The sequence below is a fragment of the Muscardinus avellanarius genome (assembly GCF_963383645.1).
Source record: "Muscardinus avellanarius genome assembly, chromosome: 9".
Classification (NCBI taxonomy): domain Eukaryota; kingdom Metazoa; phylum Chordata; class Mammalia; order Rodentia; family Gliridae; genus Muscardinus; species Muscardinus avellanarius.
The window spans coordinates 63,736,894-63,751,563 of NC_137795.1; the positions used below are offsets into that span (position 1 = coordinate 63,736,894).

Genomic DNA, 14,670 nt, shown 5'->3' on the forward strand with positions numbered 1-14,670 from the left:
TAAGTCTTCACATTAAAGTTGTCATCAACTCATTCAGGATTTTTTTCTCAAATACCCAGAATAAGGATATTGATAACACCTACCCCCTTGTTAGGAGCATGAATCTTGAGTGATGTAAAGCTTCATCTGCGTTTCCTCAGACTTCATAGGCAAGGAGATTCTCCAAGAGTCCTCTGAACAAAATCAGTGAAGTTCTCATTATTTGTGGTCCTAATAGTTTCATCTCATCTTTTCATGCAAAGTCAGTCTCAGACCCTTGGCTTAACAGCTCAAAAGAAAAAAAAATTTTTTTTTTCCAGATTGACAGTTATCTAAGTATCACAGCCTTACTGGCTAGCAGGACATTCCCTAGCTCTTCACAATCCAGTAGTGAAAACATGATCCTCTAGCCAGGCATGGTGGCACACGCTTGTAATCCCCACACCTGGGAAGCTGAGACAGGAGGATCAGCAAGTTCGAAGCCAGTCTCAGCTGGCTTAAGAGACGCTGTTTCCAAATAAAATATAAAATAGGTCTAGGAGTATAGCCCAGAGGTAGAAGGCCCTTGGGTTCCATCCCCAGTACCACCAAAAAAAAAAAAAAAAAAATTATAAAAACCTGATCCTCTTTAGCAGGGTTCAATCATAGACTTTGTCTAACTATCATATATACTCTATACAAATTAACATTCCTAGATAAATACTGCTTGAGAATTTGGTTTAGCAAATTTCAATAGAGCACAGATAGACATGGTTCTGCCACCACCTAGCTGTTTGGCTTGTTGATAAACAAGCCCCTCTCATTATGCAGTAATAAAATGGATATTTTGAGGTATAGTTTCACAAGTACCAGTCCTTCAGAATACTCTTCATCAATCATTGATTAAAATTCAGGTGTGGTGGCACATGCTTGTAATCCCAATACTTGGGAGGCTGAGACAGGAGGATTGTGGGTTTGCAGCCAGCCACAGCCACATAGTGAGGTATTCCGCAACTTAGTGAGACTGTTTCAAAATAAAGAATAAAACATAGGGTTAGGGGTATAGCTCAGATTCAACCCTAAGTACTTCAAAAAAAGAAAAAAAAAATTCAGGAACTTAGCTTTCCAGTGTCTGGAGAACTACATTTATAATCTAGATTATCAATCACCTCTCATGTTTGGTAGCAGTTATTATAAACTTTGGGGAAATAAGAGCTTATTTTCCCAGATACCTTAGTGCTCAAATATATTTAATAGTTTAAATACCTTTCTAATTTGCAGTCCTTTATAAACTGCTCCCTTTTATTTTTTTTTGTTTTTGTTTTTGTTTTTGTTTTTGGTGGTACTGGGGTTCCTGGAAGCCCTTCTACCTCCGGGCTACACTCCCAGACCTATTTTAACATTTTTATTTAGAAACAGGGTCTCCTAAGCCAGCCCGCGCGGCTGGCTTCGAACCTGCGCGATCCTCCTGTCTCTGCCTCCCAAGCGCGGGGATTACAAGCGTGCGCCACCACACCCGGCTAAACTGCTCCCTTTTATACCCACTCTTAATATTGCATTGGAAACTAATAGAAACTATACCAAGTGGTTATAACACCGCAAAGAGACCCTACTGATTGGGCTAGCATCTGAGGAATCAGCAGATCCTTGTCCAGTGAGGTTCTCGAAAGGAAAACCTTCTGTTGATATTTAATGCAACACAACCTCAGGGAGCCAAGCACACTGATAAGCAAGTATGGCTTTTTGATAAAGTGCTGGTTTTTTTTTTTTTTTTTTAGGTTCTGTTTGAAAACATTGGGCTTTTCCTCCATTAATTGTTTTTTATGTTTTTATGACAATGAAACCAGTATGCTAGTATTTATTCTTCTAGGAAAAAATATTAAATGTACTGTTTAATCTCCTAGGGGGACAAAATTCTTAGTGGAAGCAATTTATTTCCATTGACTTCATTAGTCACTTTAGACACTGCAGATGTATAAGAGTATTTTGCATTGCAAGACTCCTTTTTTACCCCCCCTTTTTTTTATTGAGGTATAACCAACAGGTTTTTTTTTTTTAATAAGTGGGTGAGAGATGTAGACTGTGCGTTCCCACATGTATTCTCAAGGACCATATGGAAACATATTTTTCTACATCTGTGGCAGATTTCTTATTCCTGTGTATGCTAGTACTGTGTGCCAAATGAAAATCTACAGTTATCACAGATATCCTGTACATTTCTGGAAAGCAGAGTTGATTCTGATGTGCATCTAAATAAATATTGTATATCCAACTTCATTGTAAAATAACTCAATATATTTTTAATATCTAAGTTACCACTAAGTTACTAAGAAGATTGCTATAAAACTGCAGTTATGAAAAGGATTTCCCAAATGCCAGCTTAGGTGATAAGTCAGTAAATTAAACTACCCTTTCAAGATAATTGGTGCCCTTTAACTCCATTTAGCCGTTTTAAAGTATGCGAGTCAATGGCATTAATTGCATTCACAATGCAACCACCACGTATACCCATTTTCAGAACTTTTCCATGATCCCAAGTAACTATTCTATAACCATTTTTTTTTTATTATTCCACTTGTTTTTTTTTTATTATTTTTAATTTTATTTTATTGGTGCACTGTATTCATACATCATAGTGGGATACAAACTTTTGTAGACATACATGCACACATCGCCCAGTCAGCCCCCACCCGATCCCCACCCCATTCTCTCCCCATCCCTCCTTCCCATGCTTGGCTTAGTGGTTGACATCTAGTATTATAGCAATTTATCCAAAATTAAAAATGATAATCTCACATAACAGTTTCATTTGTCTGATACCAAGCATTTGATGATTTAAAGATAGCATTTCAATATTCCTTTTTGCTTTCTTTCATACTAGAGCATATTTTTTTCTGTTTTTTTAGGTGAAACTATCATATATTTATATATTTATTTTTCAGAAAAAAATCTATCCTAATATGGAATATGAATTCTAGATACCCAAAACGATCTTGAAAAAGAACAAAGCTAGCAGATATATATTTTCTGATTTCAAACCATATAAAGCTACAATAATTGAAACAGTGTAGTACTGTTCTAAAGGCAGATATATAGACCATTGGAGTTAAATACAAGCCTAGAGCTAAATTCTTCCCTATATTGTCAAGTTATTTTTGACAAGGTTTCCACGAACATTTGGTGGTGGAAATGATAATCTTTTAACTAAATATTGTTGAAAAATAATAATTACATGGAAAAGAATAAAATTGGACCTTTACCTAATCCCATATACAAGTATTAACTCAAAATAGATAAAAGACCTAAATATAAATCTTAAGACTATAAACTTTTAGGAGAAAATCTGGGTCATAAAACCTCACAACATTGAAATTGGCAGTGATTTCTTGGATATGATTTCAATGGCACAGGCAACAGAAGAATATACAAACTCCCTAAAAAATAAAAGAAAATATTGTATATCCAAAGACAATGTAAACAGAGTTAAAAGTTACTAATAGAATTGGATAAAATATTTCCAAATGCTATATCTGAAGGTATATTAATATTCCAACTAGAAATCCTAAAAACAACAATAAAGGCAAACAATACAACTTAGAGATAGGTAAAAGACTAACATAAATAATGAATCTCCACAGATAACCAATCTTAGTTGTCTGTTGGATGGAAACTCTTGTTTCTCTGGTTCTGGTGAGTGTTACCTATTTCTTCTTTGTAGTTAATCTCTTTGAGTATTTTCTCTAGCGCTGGTTTTGAAGACATAAATTCCTTCAGTTTCTGTTTGTCATGGAAGCTTCTTATTTCTCCATCTAATTTGATAGAAAGTTTTGCTGGATAGGAAATTTTTGGCTGGAAGTTGTTTTCTTTCAGAGTTTGGAATATGTTACTCCAAGCCCTTCTGGCTCTCATGACTTGGTGTGGGAAGTCTGGAGTGATTCTAATTGGTTTGCCTCTGAATGTCACTTGGCCCTTTGTTTTTGTTGCCTTTAAGATTCTCTGCTTGGCTTCCACATTGGTCATTTTGACAATTATATGGCGTGGGGATCCTCTTCTCCGATCCTGTCTAAAGGGAGTTCTATAAGTTTCCTGGATCTGTGTATCAACCTCTTGCTCTATATTTGGAAAATTTTCTGCTATTACTTCCTTGAAGAGATTGTTGATCCCTTTGGTATCACTTTCTTTTCCCTCCTCTATTCCAATTATTCTTAGGTTAGCTCTCTTAAGATGGGCCCATATTTCTTCAATTTCAGATTCCTGCTGTTGGATATTTTTTTCTAGATTAGAAACTATGCATTCATTTTTGGATTGCTCATCTTCTAAGAGCGAGATTCTGTTCCCCATGTGGTCTAATCGGTTGTTTGTGCCTTGAATTGAGGCCTTTACTTCATTAATTGCATCCTTTATCTCTTTTTGGCTCTCTCTGAGTTCTTTTCGAAGCACCTCTATTATTTCTACAGTTATTTTCCTGATTTGATCTTCTAGAAATCTCTGATTTTCTGTTTTATCAGGTTCTGATGTTGTGGGGTTGTGCACATTCATTACTCCAGTGTTATTCCTCTTTCCCATGATTTCGGAGGTTTGTGCCTTCTCTGGGTTCTTCCCTTGGGTCACTATGACTTCGCTTAAGGTGCTCTGGATCTCGAGTCTGTAGTATCTCTGACCCCACTACTCCTTTACTGGGTTGTATCACAGAGTCTCCGACCCAGGGAGTCAATAGAGGCTGCTTTAGACTGTGGGGGGTGCCAGGTTGCACGTTCTCCTATGGTGTGATATCTCTGCCACCGCCACTCCCCCACTGGGTCAAGTCCCAGGGAGTACAGTACTGGGATTTCTCCTCTGTGGCCCGCAATTTGACTCACTGTTCTTGAGTACGCAGATGTAGCTGTACTGGACTCGGTGAATTCACTGCTGCTGCCGCCGCCGGTGGCAATATGGCGCCTCTGCCACGCCCTCGGCCATGAGGCTGGCGTATTTTTTATTCTCTGGTTTTGATTTCCACTCTGAATCCCTGCAGCATGTGCTGAGCTCAGCCACTGGGAGCTTTAAATGCTGTCTGCGCTGAAAGATCCCGCCTGGCTGTTCCGCAGCGGCTCACCTGGCTTGCTGTAGCCGTCCATTGAGTTCGCCGCTGCCGCCGGCAGTATGGCGCTGCTGCCGCGTCCTCGGGCGCGTGTGTCTCCTCTGTGGTCTGAGCTCTGTTCTCAGTCCGCTTTCTCTCTGGAGCCTGGTGGTTTTTTTTGTTTTTCTGGTGATGGTGTTTTCTGGCTATGAAAGGCGCTCTTTTTGTGGTAATGGAGATTGGTTGTTAGCGCGACTCTTAAGCCCCGCTTTTCTCGGTCGCCATCTTCCCGGAAGTCTCTATAACCATTTATGCAGTAATCTCCCATCTTTCTCTCCCTTATCTACTGATAACCACCATTCTACTTCCAGTCTCTGAATTAGCCAACTTTAACTATTTAAAATAGGTAGAACCCAACCATTTTTATCCTTTCATATCTGGCTTATTTCACTTAATAAAATGAAGCTTTTCCCATGTAACATTTCTCAAAATATCATTGCTTTTTTTTTTTTAATTTGGTGGTGGTGATGCAGGGGATTGAACCTAGGAGCACTGTATCTCTGAGCTCCATCCCCAGCCCTACTTCTAATATTTTATTTTGAAACAGGGCCTCACTACATTGCTGAGACCCACACTAAGTTGCTGAAGCTGGTTCTGAACCTGGGATCCTCCTTTCTCAGCCTCTCAAGTAGTAAGGAATTACAGGCATGTGCCACTATGTCCAACTTATTGTTGCTTTTCATGACTAAAAAGTATTGTGTATATGGAAAAATGTTCCACTGTGTATACCACAATTTGTTTATTCATCTGTTGATGGATACATGTGGGTTGTTTCCACCTTTTGACTATGGTATGCTTCTGTGAATGTAGCTATTCAAATTTGAGTCTTTGTTTTCAGTTCTTTTAGTTGTATGCAAAGAGAAGAATTGCTGAATCATATGATAATTGTATGTATAACTTTATAAGGAATCACCAAACTATTTTCCATAGCCCTGCATTAGCATTGACATTTCTATCTGCAATGCACAATGGTTCTAATTTTTGCAAATCCTCACTGACATTTGTTAGATTCTAGCTTTTATTAATACCCATCCTAATGAATATGAAGTAGAACTGCTACATTCTTACTATAGTGAAATATTACCTCTTAGTTTGTTAGCATCTATCTGGGTCATTTGGTATATTTTCTTAACATACTTAATCTTTGCAAATTAAGTTCTTTATTTAAAATAAGATTTGGGGGGGGTGAATTGTCCCCAACCATCCTCCCCCCATGCCATTTTGGCATGGGGCTGTAACTATTTTCTGTATTTCTATCTTTTTAATAAACTTCTTTAAATCTTCAAAAATAAATAAATAAATAAAATAAGATTTTTAAAAATAAACAATGATGTAATATTATCTCCAGATTGGGTGTTTTCTCCCTAAGATGATCTTATATTTTCCTGGAAGTTATCTGGTTTTGAAGATAAAAATAACTGTAACTAGGAAAGGTGTGGTGGCACATACTTATAATCCCAGTACTTGGGAGACTGAGACAGGGGGATCACAGGTTTGAGGCCAACCTCAGCTGCTTAGTAAGGCTCTCCACAACTTAGTGAGACCCTGCTTCAAGATAAAGAATAAAAAAATAGGGCTGGGGGTGTATCTCGGAGGTAAAATGCCCCTGGGTTCAATCACCAGTACTGAAAAATAAATAAATAAAAGTATAAGAATATAACTTAAATTACTGTTTCTCAAAATGTAAAATGAAAAGGATCATATAATTATAATGTACCCTAAAACAAGGTAGAGTCAGGTGGTAATTTCTGTAGAATAGAGATTCTAAGTATGGGTCTCCTCAGGCCTGCTCTTATGCCTATCTAACAAGCTGCTAAGCAGTGGCAGTGCTGCGAGCCAGAGGAGCACACCTTGAGTAGCAAGAATTTAAAGTATCACTAAGAATAATGCCTAATGGATAAAAATGTCTTTAGCTCTTGAGGTGTGCAAAACTAAGTTATAAGTATTAGATAATCTACTCGGAACATTTTAAATGTGTAAATGAATGTACTGACTATTTTTTAAGCTAGTCTGAGGGTATCAAGCTTTAGAATCGCATTTTCAAGACCTTCATTGGAATATTTCATGTCTCATTAGTCACTGTGCCTTAGTTTTTTTCAACTTCAAAATTGGAAGATCCCTTCCTACCTGTTTTTTTTTTTTTTCTTTTTCACCTTGATATTGATGAACATTTTTAAATTGCCTTTTCTGTTTTCTTCCTTAGGGAATGCCTTGGTGAAGCACATGAGCCTTGTGACTGCCAAACATGGAAAAACTGGTTGCAAAAAATAACTGAAATGAAACCAGAAGAACGTAAGAGGAATTTTGATAGTTGTGCTAGATATGTCCAAATATAATGTCATATTTCTTATAATATTCATTTAAGAGATTTTCAGGTCTGTTAATGCTAGAGCTCCCAGATTAACATTGACTCTAACCAACATCCTTTTGGAGATAATAGTTTTGCAAGGAAGAATCGTATAAAAGTCCCAGGAGGAGTGAAGAAGGTTCAAGATCATTTACAGGAAGGTTAGGCTTTGCAGATGTTAAGAATTGTATGTACAAAGAGCCAGATGTTTGGAACAAGCATGTTCAGAAAATTGGAGGTGAAGGTATTTTTTTCTAACATAATTTATTTATTAGAGTTATAGTTGTTTATTTCCTGAGTGTGATTTACTTCATGCAGTCCACTACAATGCAGTTAAAAGCTAGGATTCTCCAAGACTGAAAGAAAAAAATTGTTATGTTGCAGGGCCACACAGCTGCTTTGTTTTATTGGCTTTGTGCTTTATTATTATCACAATGGACAATAAGGGTCATTAGAATATGTTAGAGCCTCTGAGCTCAAAATAATGTTGATACTGAAGAGAAAAGAAAGGCCACTACTTTGAAACAAAAATTAAATATTTTAAATTTGAAATGTACTTAGTGATTAGGTTTTATAGCAGTGCTCTTTAGAAACAGCATTACCTCCATAGCTTGGCCACAGTAGCCATAAATTACTAAGTTCCTCCTAAATTATCTGAGAATTCTAATCAACACCCTCAACAACCCATTTTCTACCATGTGGGTTTAGAGCTGGAGTAAAGTCTCATTGCTGCACTGCTGCTGTTTCTCTTTGCTCTTTGAAATTAAAAACCAGTGCTTTACAGTCTGTCACTAGATGCTGTTGTATTGCTGACACAAACTTTAGTAAGTAGGCACTCAGGAGTCCCTATTACCAGGACACCTTCACTCCTATACTGCTATACTCCATCAGGGGGCTCTGCTCATAGTTCTGCCCCTCTAGTTCATATAAAAAAACATTTCCCAGGATGTCAGTCAGTTCAGAATTTGTCCCCTTCCCTCTCTGGAGACCTAAATCTAGATATTGGATAACTTTTCCATTTGATCTTGAAAACTCAAAGGGTCTGAGTTCTCCCCTGCTTTGGACAGTAAGGGTTAACCAGTATCCCATCACCACCACCCATTTGCAATGATTTTAACTTTTTCACTAAAAAAAGGTAGGGTTTCCCAATACTGTCAGAACTATAGAGGAGAAATATCCTACTAGATTACTGCCACCCTTGCAGGAAAAAATAACTTTTAAATTGTGCATCTCACCAAGCATGATGACACATGCCTGTGATCCCAGTACATGAGAGGCTGAAACAGGAGGATAACAGGTTGGAGGGTAGCTTCAGCAATTTTATGTGTGTGTGTGTGTGTGTGTGTGTGTGTGTGTGTGTGTGTGGTGATGGGGATTGAACCCCAGGGGTATTCTAGCTCTGAGCTATACCATCAGCCCTATTTTTTATTCTTTATTTTGAAGCAAGGTCTCACTGAGTTGCAAAGGACCTCTGTAAGTAGCTGAGGCTTTCCAAGAACCGGGATCCTTCGGTCTCAATCTCCCAAATACTGGGATTATGAGCATGCACCACCACACCCAGCTTTGGCCTCAGCAATTTAGTGAAGTTCTCAGCAATTTAATGAGACCCAGTTTCCAAATAAAAAATAAAATAGGGCTAGGTGTGAAGCTCAGAGGTAGAATGCCCCCTGGGTTCAATCTCCAGCACTATCAAAAAAAAAAAAATGTGAATTTCTATATTTCTCCATTGGGGAGAAAATTTTGTAAAATTTAGAATTATTTAAAATAATGGACTTCTGGGAAGATGGCAACCAAAAAAAGCAGTGTTTACAAGTCCTGCTAACACTCGATCTCTATTGCCACAAAATCAGTGCATTTCATAGCCAGAAAACACTATCAGCAGAGAAATAAAAAATGTAAACACAAGGGACAGAGAAAAAGAAGATGAGAAGAACAACCAGAGACCAGAAAAGAAACCGGCCTTCATTGCAGACCCAAACCAACCCCATCATGCCTCACAACACCAGGCTCCAGAGAGGAAAGGTAAACAAGGAGCTAAAGTGAGCAGCTGCAGATCATTCGGGTGTAATTCAGCAGTTCTTTCAGTGCAAAGAACGTCTAAAACTCTAAGTGGCCAGGGTCATCACCCCTTCCAGAGACTCAGAATGGCGCTCAAAACCAGAAAAGAAATACGCCTGCCTCATGGCCAAGGCATGCCAGCTGCACCATATTGCCAGCAGAGGTGGCGAGTTCACCATGCCCGCGACGGCTCCAGATCAGCATGCACAATAACTGTAAGTGAAATTGCGGCCCCTACAGGAGAAATCCCAGCACTGCACCCCCAGGGACTTGCGCAGCTTTGATAATCTCCCTGGGTCTGAGATTTTACAGTCCAACCCAGTGAAGGAGTAGTGGTGGCAAAGATACCACACCCTAGTCGCAACTCCCCATGGAAAAACGCCCAGCCCGGCACCCCCATGGTCTCGCACAGCCTGAATTAACTCCCTGGTTCTGAAACTTTATGATACAACCCAGTAAAGGAGTAGTGGCGGCTGAGATTACAAAAAACTCGAGATCCAGAGCACCCTAAGTAAAGTCGTGGTGACCTAGGGAAGAACCCAGAGAAGGCACAAACTTCTGAAATCATGGGAAAGAGGAACAACAGTAGAGCAATGAACACCCACAACCCCATAATATCAGAACCTGATAACACAGAAATTCAGATCTCCAGAAGATCAAATCAGGAATATAACTGTAGAAGTAATACAGGAATTTTGAAAAAAATTTAGTCTAAAAGAAGTAAAGGATGCAATCATTGAAGTAAAGGCATCAATTCAAACTATAAAAATGATTAGACCAAATGGAGAATAAAATCTCGCTCCTAGAAGATGATCACTCCATAAACGAATGCATAATTTATAATCTAGAAAAAATATCAGACAACAGGAATCTGACATTGGAGAAATATGGGCCCATTTTAAGAGAGCTAACCTAAGAATAATTGGAATAGAGGAGGGAAAAGAAGGTGAAACCAAAGGGATCAATAATCTCTTCAAAGAAATAATAGCAGAAAATTTTCCAAACATAGAGCAAGAGGTCGATACACAGGTCCAGGAAACTTATAGAACTCCCTTTAGACAGGATCAGAGAAGAGGATCCCCACGCCACATAATTGTCAAAATGACTAATGTGGAAGCCAAGCAGAGAATCTTTTTTTTTTTTTTTTTTTTTTTTTTTGGTGGGACTGGGGTTCCTGGAAGCCCTTCTATCTCCGGGCTACACTCCCAGACCTATTTTTTTTAATATATTTTTATTTGGAAACAGGGTCTCTTAAACCAGCGCAGCTGGCTTCGAACCTGCACGATCCTCCTGTCTCTGCCTCCCAAGCATGGGGATTATAAGCGTGCGCCACCACGCCCGGCTCCAAGCAGAGAATCTTAAAGCCAACAAAAACAAACGGCCAAGTGACATTCAGAGGCAAACCAATTAGACTCACTCCAGACTTCCCAAACCAAGTCATGAAAGCCAGAAGGACTTGTAGTAACATATTCCAAACTCTGAAAGAAAACAACTTCTAGCCAAAAATTTCCTGTCCAACACAACTATCTATCAAATTAGATGGGGAAATAAGAAGCTTCCATGACAAACAGAAACTGAAGGAATTTATGTCTTCAAAACCAGCGCTAGAGAAAATACTCAAAGAGATTAACTACAAAGAAGAAATAGGTAATACACAACAGAACTAGAGAAACAAGATTTTCCATCCAGCAGACAACTAAGCAAAGAAGAATACACAATATATCAAACAGAAATAAAATCTTAACATGTTAGGAATTAAAAGTTATCTCTCAATAATCACACTGAATGTAAATGGCCTCAATTCCCCAATAAAAAGGCATAAACTGGCAAAATGGATTAAAAACCAGAATCCATCCATCTGCTGCTTACAAGAAACATACTTTACAAGTAAAGATAGTAACAAACTCAAGGTAAAGGGTTGGAGCAAGGTAATTCATGTTAAATAGCCATCCTAACAAATGTGAAGTAGTATTTCACTATAGTTTTTATTTGTATTTCCTTAATGATTAGTTATATTATGATAATGATGAATGATATTCATGTGTTTATTGGTCATATGAAAATCTTTGGAGATTCATTATTTTAGTCTTATACCTATTTCTAAGTTGTATTGTTTGCTTTTATTGTTGCTAATTTTTAGGATTTATGTTTGGAATATTAATATACCTTCAGATATAGCATTTGGAAATATTTTAACCCATTCTATCAGTAACTTTTAATTCTGTTTACATTGTATTTGGATGTACATTATTTTCCTGTTTCTTAATGAAGTTTGTTTGTTTATTCTTTTGTTGCCTGTGCCTTTGGAATCATATCCAAGAACTCACTGCCAATTTCACTGTTGAGAAATTTTATGACCCTGGTTTTCTTCTAAAAGTTTATAGTCTTGAAATTTACATTTACGTCTTTTGTCTATTTTGAGTTCATATTTGGATATGGAGTTAGATAAGGACCCAATTTTATTTTTCATGTAGTTATTATTTTTCAACAATATTTAGTGAAAAGATTATTTCCTTCACCAAATGTTCTTGGAAACCTTGTCAAAAATAACTTGACCATATATGAAAGAAAAAAAAACATATCAAGTTAATCAGGAAACCAAGCATGGGAAGGAGGGAGGGGGAGGGAAGGGCTAAGGATGGTAGGGGCTGATTGGGTGATGTGTGCATGTATATCTCCACAAGTTTTTTATCTTATTAAGATGTATGACTACAATGCACCAATAAAAATTTATTTAACTAAAATAAATAAAATAATGGCATTCTGTAAGATAGCAAGTTTCAAATTATCATAGGATGAATTGAATTTCAGTAAATTTAAGATGCTGACCATGGTGGCAAACTTCTGTTATCTCAGTACTTGGGAAGATGAAACAGAAGAATTGCAAGTTCAAGATTAACCCCAGCAATTTAGTGAGTCAGCAATCCAATGATACCCTGTTTCAAAACAAAAAATAAAAAGATTTGGGTGCATAGCTCAGAGGTTGAACATGCTTGGGCTCAATCTCCAATATCACCAAAAAAATACCTAAAAATTTAAAAAGTTTAAGAAGACAAAATCTAAACTTGGTTTGGGAACATGGAGTTGGTGAAGAACTTTGTATTTACCAAAGTGATTTGATTTTATCATGTAGTCATATGTAGTCAGTGGAGAACAATCGAAAGATTTTAAGGAGATTTTTATTTTTAAAAGATCAATACAGGGCCGGGTGTGGTGGTGCATGCTTGTAATCCCCGTGCTTGGGAGGCAGAGACAGGAGGATCGCGCAGGTTCGAAGCCAGCTGTGCGCGCTGGCTTAGGAGACCCTGTTTCCAAATAAAAATGTAAAAAAAAAAAAATATGTCTGGGAGTGTAGCCCAGAGGTAGAAAGGCTTCTAGGAACCCCAGTGCCACCAAAAAATAAAATAAAATAAAAATAAAAAATAAAAGATCACTATGGCCAGGCATGGTGACATATACCAAGTACTGACATATCCCAGTACTTAGGACACTGAGACAGGAAGATCACAGGTTCTCAGCCAGCTGTAGCTACTTAGTGAGGCCCTTTGTAACCTAGACCTTGTTTCAAAATAAAGAATAAAAAATAAGGCTGGAGATATAGCTCAGAGGTAGAATGCCCCTGGGTTCAAACCTTAATACCGCAAAAATTAATAATAAAATGAAGATCACTATTATAAGCAGTATAGTTGGGAGCTGGGGAGATTGGTAGGTGGTCTATGCTTTTGCTGTCCAGATAAGAGGTATGGAGGACCCTAGCTAATGTAATAAAACATGGGAATGGAGAGAAAACACACATGAAAAAGAGGTACAGTTGGTGGGATATTGTCATTGAGGAAATGAAAAGGGTAATGAAGATTGTTTTTCCTCCTTGGTTGACTCTGGACAGATGATCATTGTTATTACCCACTTTGGGGAAAACGGTAAATTTAGTTTTAGATGTGTCATCTTGGATTCATTTTAAGTTTACCCGTAGTAATTATAGATTTTTTAAAAGATACAGATATTGCATGCTTTTTATTATGAAGACTTTATTAGATTTTTTTCTGCTTTTAATTTGGGAAAAGGATCTCCCTAAGTTGCTGAAAACCTTGCTAAGTTATTCAGGCTGTCTTTGAACCTACAATCTTCCTGTCTCAGCCTCCTAAGTAGTGGGATTATAGACATTGGCCACCATGCACAGCTTGATAATTATATTTTCAACTGGCTTATTTAAGAAATTATTTTCTAAAGTAACTATTCTTTTTCCTGTTCTCTTGGATATAAGTTTAGAAAAAATCTACTTCAAACCAGATTTTAGATATAGGGCTTTTGGAATAGTTTCTTTTCCTATACCTATGCTATTCAAAAAAGAAGTGATTTTAACACTTTGCCTTAGACCCTAATAAGAGGACTGGGGATTCAGCATAGTGGTTGAGCACTTACCTAGCACATATGAGTCCCTGAGTTTGATCCCAGGCACCATTAAAAAAAAAAAATGTTTTAAAGACCCTACTAGGAAAATAATTTTATGATTAAAATAAAGAAACAACCTACAAACAAGACAAAAAAGTTGGTATTTTTTTCTTCCCTGAAGTTGAACACTAAATCATTTCTTTTTATGTTTGTGCTTAATATTCTAAAGTTGTTGGAGTTAGTGAAGCTTATGAGGATGCTGCCAATTGTCTCTGGTTGTTAACTAACTCCAAGCCTTGTGCAAACTGTAAGTCTCCAATACAGAAGAATGAAGGCTGCAATCACATGCAGTGTGCTAAGGTAAGAAGTTAAATAGTGATTTGTATACTTTACACTCAAAATCTTAGTTTGTCAATCCAAAGTAGAAATGGTACTGTGCTAATTAAACCATCAATTAAATAAATAATTTACTACTGTATTGAAAACAAAAATGCCAGTGAAGATCTTCTTGACTGAAAAATAATTAATAGAAATAATTACTTTTAGTATGCTCAAGGCTGTATAGAATATGCCCTTCCTGACTTCATTGTGCAGAAAGAAACTACCATATGTCTCAAACAAATATTTGGGAATTAAGCAGTAACATCTCATTAATCATGCCTTCATTTGGGTCATTTTTGTTTTAAAATTGTAATAATATTGTAGTATTTTTCTTTCTTTCTTTTTTTTTTTTTTTTTTTTGGTGGTGGTACTGGGGATGGAACCCAGGGGCCTTCTACATCCGGGCTACACTCCC

General features: G+C 37.4%; 1 protein-coding gene across 2 annotated transcripts in view; it reads left to right on the forward strand.

Moving 5' to 3' along the window:
* ANKIB1 (ankyrin repeat and IBR domain containing 1) overlaps positions 1-14,670 on the forward strand; it is a gene marked incomplete at both ends in the record, with an annotated part of 149,718 nt that overhangs the window by 119,492 nt on the left and 15,556 nt on the right. For both annotated transcript variants that reach the window (XM_080701377.1, XM_080701378.1), the window contains 2 exons: positions 7,281-7,369; positions 14,104-14,234. In XM_080701377.1, coding sequence (XP_080557503.1) covers positions 7,281-7,369; positions 14,104-14,234 — 220 coding nt within the window. The remainder of the gene's footprint in view (positions 1-7,280; positions 7,370-14,103; positions 14,235-14,670) is intronic.